Genomic DNA, 4,301 nt, shown 5'->3' on the forward strand with positions numbered 1-4,301 from the left:
GTGCAGTGTACTAACATGCACCTGGTGCGCATTGCGCACCAACTGGAACTCGAAACCACGTGTCATGATGTGATTCGTTATAGTATATACGTGTGCGCTCGTCATGTAAAGGCCCTTTCCTTCCCTCCACCGCGGCCGTTAGCTTCCCCCAATCCCCAAATTGTTTTCCAAATATTTTTTTTTTCCGATGGTAAAATAATTTAAATATTTTATTTACGACGAAGATTTAAATATTTATTTCATTTTTGTTTGTTGTCTTTTAATATTTTCGTTCTGTTTGCCTCTTTCTTCTTTTTCAATTCTTCTTCTTCTCATCCCTCTTTTTCTCGCCGAGCTCATCCATCACCTTGAACAAAACAACGAAACTCCTCTCTCTCTCTCTCTCTCTCTATCTCTCTCTCTCTCTCTCGTACACACAGATCTCAATCGGCGGTGTTTTTGTTTATCCGGCGTCCGTTCTGGGAGTACTGTGCTTGATTCAGAAGTTGAAGAAAACGTTGCAATCGAGCCCTGTTTCTTTTTCTGATTCAGAAGTTGAAGAAAACGTTGCAATCAAGCTCTGTTTCGTGGATTTTCGGTCGACAAGTTCGACTCAAGATCTCTGTTTCTCTATTAATCAGATCCTTTAGTGCATCTTTTTTTTTTTGGGTTTTTGATGAAGAGTTTGGGTTGAAGGTTTGAAGGATTTGGACTAGAACGATAACGGAGTGTTTCGATTTGTTCGAATCGTTTTTGTTTTTATCTATTTTTTGTTAGGGTTTTCGTGAGATCCCCGCGAGGCTTTCCGGAGATTGAGAAATGCCTCACCGCACGACTTACTTCTTTCCTCGGCAGTTCCCGGATCGTGGGTTCGATCCGCTGTCGCATAAGAATCTATTGGGTATTGATCAGGAGAAGAAAGCTAGCAGAAGTAACACCAATGATGGCTTCAATGGCGTCAATGGAGGCGGAAGCGATGATTTTAAGCAGAAGGGGAAAGAGAAGGACTTGTCGTCTTCTCATTTCTCGAAGAGCTCCGCCGTGTCGGATCCCTTCAGCGAGGATCTGAAGGGACAGAAGAAGCAGCAGGAGCAACTCGCGGCTTTTTACCGTTGGTTGGCCGAGAAGAAGGCCGAGATTTCCGAGCGCGTGAGATCGACGCGCCGCCTATCGACGTCCAGCGACGTCATCGACGAGGAGAGGGAGCTTCTTCAGCATCTTCTTCGGGGACATTTCCTGAATAAAAAACAAGATATACACAGATTAATTAAACCATGCGACCAAGTAAATATGGTCCCATGTGACGAAGTAAATATGGACCAATATGACCAAATGACAAAGTTTGAATACATACTTGCTGCTTCTGCATCCATGGAAGAAAGATCAACCTCTTTAGGCGAGGGCTCTTTCTCCTTGCTCGATGCCTCTTTCTCCTTAGGAGATGGTTCTTTCTCCGTAACCAATGCCTCCTGGGCAGTTGTCTTCTCTTTTTCTGACTCCAATGGAGTCACATCTCTCGGTCTTAACTCAAAAACTCCAACATCTTGATCATAATATTCTTCGGTACCGACAGAACCCATCAAAGGACTTGTCGTAACTCTTTCTTTCGCAACAGGACCCTTTCTGAGGTTCTCTTGCACTGTGGACCTGGGCGTCACTGTGGACCTGGGCGTGGATATGTCCTTATCCACCGGATCTGTCACTGGGTTCTCCTGCACTATAGGACTTGGGACAAATCCCTCTTTTCTAAGGAGTCCAACCTCCTTTAAAAGCTCTCTCACAGCATTGATGATTCTCATCTTGGATGCTTTAATTTCGGCCCTGAAATCGGTCTTCAATTCGGTCTTCAGTGCTTCGAGACTTGACACTCCGTGAACTCTTTGTGCTCCCTTTTGTATCCCTTGTTGTGCTACGAATCTTTGTTGCGGTTGTTGTCATCGTTGTGATTCTTCGTCTCGGACAGTTGCCATCAGCGAGAGGAACCTCGACCGGAGCTTTGACCGGCAGGTGTCTCTGCCGCGGCTTTCGAGTGAGAGCAGCTTCGCCGGAAGCTTCTTCTCCGGGACGACGATCGACGGCAATTTCTCGAACCAGACAGACGCGAAGGAGACTTCGACCACAACGCGGGTCTCCGTAACGAAGGAGGAGGTGGAAGAAGAGATGGCGAATGACGGCCAAGAGAAAAGCATGGCGAAGAAGTCGAAAGAAAGTTATTACTTGCAAATCACGCTTGCTAAGAGGCTCACATCTCAAGCAAGCCTAGGAGGTGAGACCATTCTTGTACACAGCCCCATTGGCGATACCTTCGTTGACGCTGAAACTCTCTCCTACCGCCTCTGGGTTTGTACTCGATCATACCCTCCATGGATTTCATTCCCATATGGTATCATATGAAAGTTTGCGGGAAAAATCTGGGTCAAGTTGTGATCTTTCTGCGATTTTCAGGTCAGTGGTTGCTTGTCATACAGCGACAAGATATCAGATGGGTTCTACAATATCTTGGGGATGAATCCGTACCTGTGGCTGATGTGTAACAACGTAGAGGAAGGGACACGACTTCCATCTCCTATGTTACTGAAGGAGATCGAACCGAGCGAGACATCAATGGAAGTGGTTTTGATAGACAGACGTGAGGACTCACGCCTTAAAGAGCTGGAGGACAAGGCTCATGAATTGTGTTGTGCTTCAGAGAATAGATTGGTGCTGGTGGAGAAACTGGGCAAACTTGTTGCCGTATACATGGGGTGGGTACAGTTCTTTTCTTCTGAGTTTTCCATGCCAATTTTTTTGGGCAAATCAATTTCTTTGTTGCACATTTATGCTGAGATTTTTGAGTTTTTAGGGGACACTTCCAAGTGGAGCAAGGTGATCTTCAAAGACGATGGAGACTGGTTAGTAAGAGACTCAAGGAATTTCGGAGGTGTATTGTTCTTCCTATAGGCAGTTTATCTATAGGTCTCTGCCGGCACCGAGCCATACTGTTTAAGGTAAAAGCAAATAATGTGATAAACTGTTTAAGTGTCATATGTTGAGCAGTTCGAAAAGGGCATGAGTATCTTGGAAGTTCTTTTGAATACTAGAGGAGAACACAGATTTTCAAGTTTTAGCTCGGAAAGTTGTGTGAGAGCTAGATTGTGGGAAGATTATGATTGACATTAGTAAAAGTACTTCTCTTTGGTATCACAATGCTGATGGGCTCGCGTTGAATGTGCAGAAATTGGCAGATTACATAGGTTTGCCATGTCGAATAGCTCGAGGTTGCAGGTATTGTGAAGAGGAGCATCGTTCTTCTTGCCTTGTCAAGATCGAGGATGACAGGAAGCTGTCAAGGTGGGATTATTTTTCGGTTGTTAAGCTCCTACATGTTTATATTCTTCTCTAATTTATTTTCCACCAACCAGTTTGATTTTTGGGTCTGTGTGCCATTGTTTTATCAATGTTGCTCTTCATTCAATCGATCTTATGTTTCCAAATTTGGAGTTTATAGTTGGACGCCATTTCTCCGACAGGGAATATGTAGTTGACCTAGTTGGGGAACCAGGAAATGTTCATGTCCCGGATTCCTCCATCAATGGTGTGTTACAGTGTCAGATTCCTTCACCACTTCGGATTAGCCATCTTGAAGAATTCTCCGCGCGTTGCGTGGACAACACATTCCCTTGTCAGACTGTTGGGTCAAAGACATCATGTGCTCTTTCTGAAAACATTCAACACTCAGGTATGCTTATAATTTGCAGAATATGTAATACAATTTCCTTGTGGAAGAGTTTGAGTTCAAGGCCTGAAAACAATGCTGGAGGTAGAATTGAACGTGCTCGGATTTTGTAATTTCTTGCAAGCTATGAGGGCTTATTCTCTCAAGTGCTGATTAATAAGTAAATGCTTTCAACCACTCGTCTATTTCAGATTTATGTTAAGACTTCTGACATATGCTGAAATCTTTCTTCTACATCACTCCTTTGTATTTTTGTTCCTTTTGGATGCTTTTTGTAACTCATGTTTGATTCTTATAGTTAATGGAGGGAACTGCCAAGGACACAAAGAATTTGAGTTGCTTGATATTACAAGGACAATATCTTGTGCTCAACTTGATAAAAAATTCTCTACAAAAGCATCACCCATTGTTTCAACTGAATCTGCCATTCGAGCTTTGCCACCTGAAATAGCAAAAGTTAACAAGGACATGATTGCTCAAGAAACCTCCAAGGAAGAGACATTGCAATTGGAAAGCCCAATTGAGAACAGTGTTATCAAGCAGCCAAAGGGGGACTCATCAGTTGAACCAGAGACGCCCAAACTTGAGAGTCTACAAAGATTTCCTG

The 4,301-nt window shown here is 43.7% G+C and overlaps 1 protein-coding gene across 1 annotated transcript in view; it reads left to right on the forward strand.

Annotated features, from left to right (window-relative positions):
* The first annotated feature begins 300 nt into the window (after positions 1–300).
* LOC104804715 (serine/threonine-protein kinase CTR1-like) overlaps positions 301–4,301 on the forward strand; it is a 6,493-nt gene continuing 2,492 nt past the window's right edge. Inside the window, exons 1-7 of the mRNA XM_010529059.2 lie at positions 301–1,234; positions 1,901–2,319; positions 2,425–2,723; positions 2,822–2,966; positions 3,194–3,309; positions 3,489–3,697; positions 3,993–4,297. Of these exons, the coding sequence (XP_010527361.2) occupies positions 799–1,234; positions 1,901–2,319; positions 2,425–2,723; positions 2,822–2,966; positions 3,194–3,309; positions 3,489–3,697; positions 3,993–4,297 (1,929 nt within the window). The 5' untranslated portion in view covers positions 301–798. The remainder of the gene's footprint in view (positions 1,235–1,900; positions 2,320–2,424; positions 2,724–2,821; positions 2,967–3,193; positions 3,310–3,488; positions 3,698–3,992; positions 4,298–4,301) is intronic.

Source organism: Tarenaya hassleriana, unplaced genomic scaffold (genome assembly GCF_000463585.1).
Source record: "Tarenaya hassleriana unplaced genomic scaffold, ASM46358v1 Cleome94, whole genome shotgun sequence".
NCBI lineage: Eukaryota > Viridiplantae > Streptophyta > Magnoliopsida > Brassicales > Cleomaceae > Tarenaya > Tarenaya hassleriana.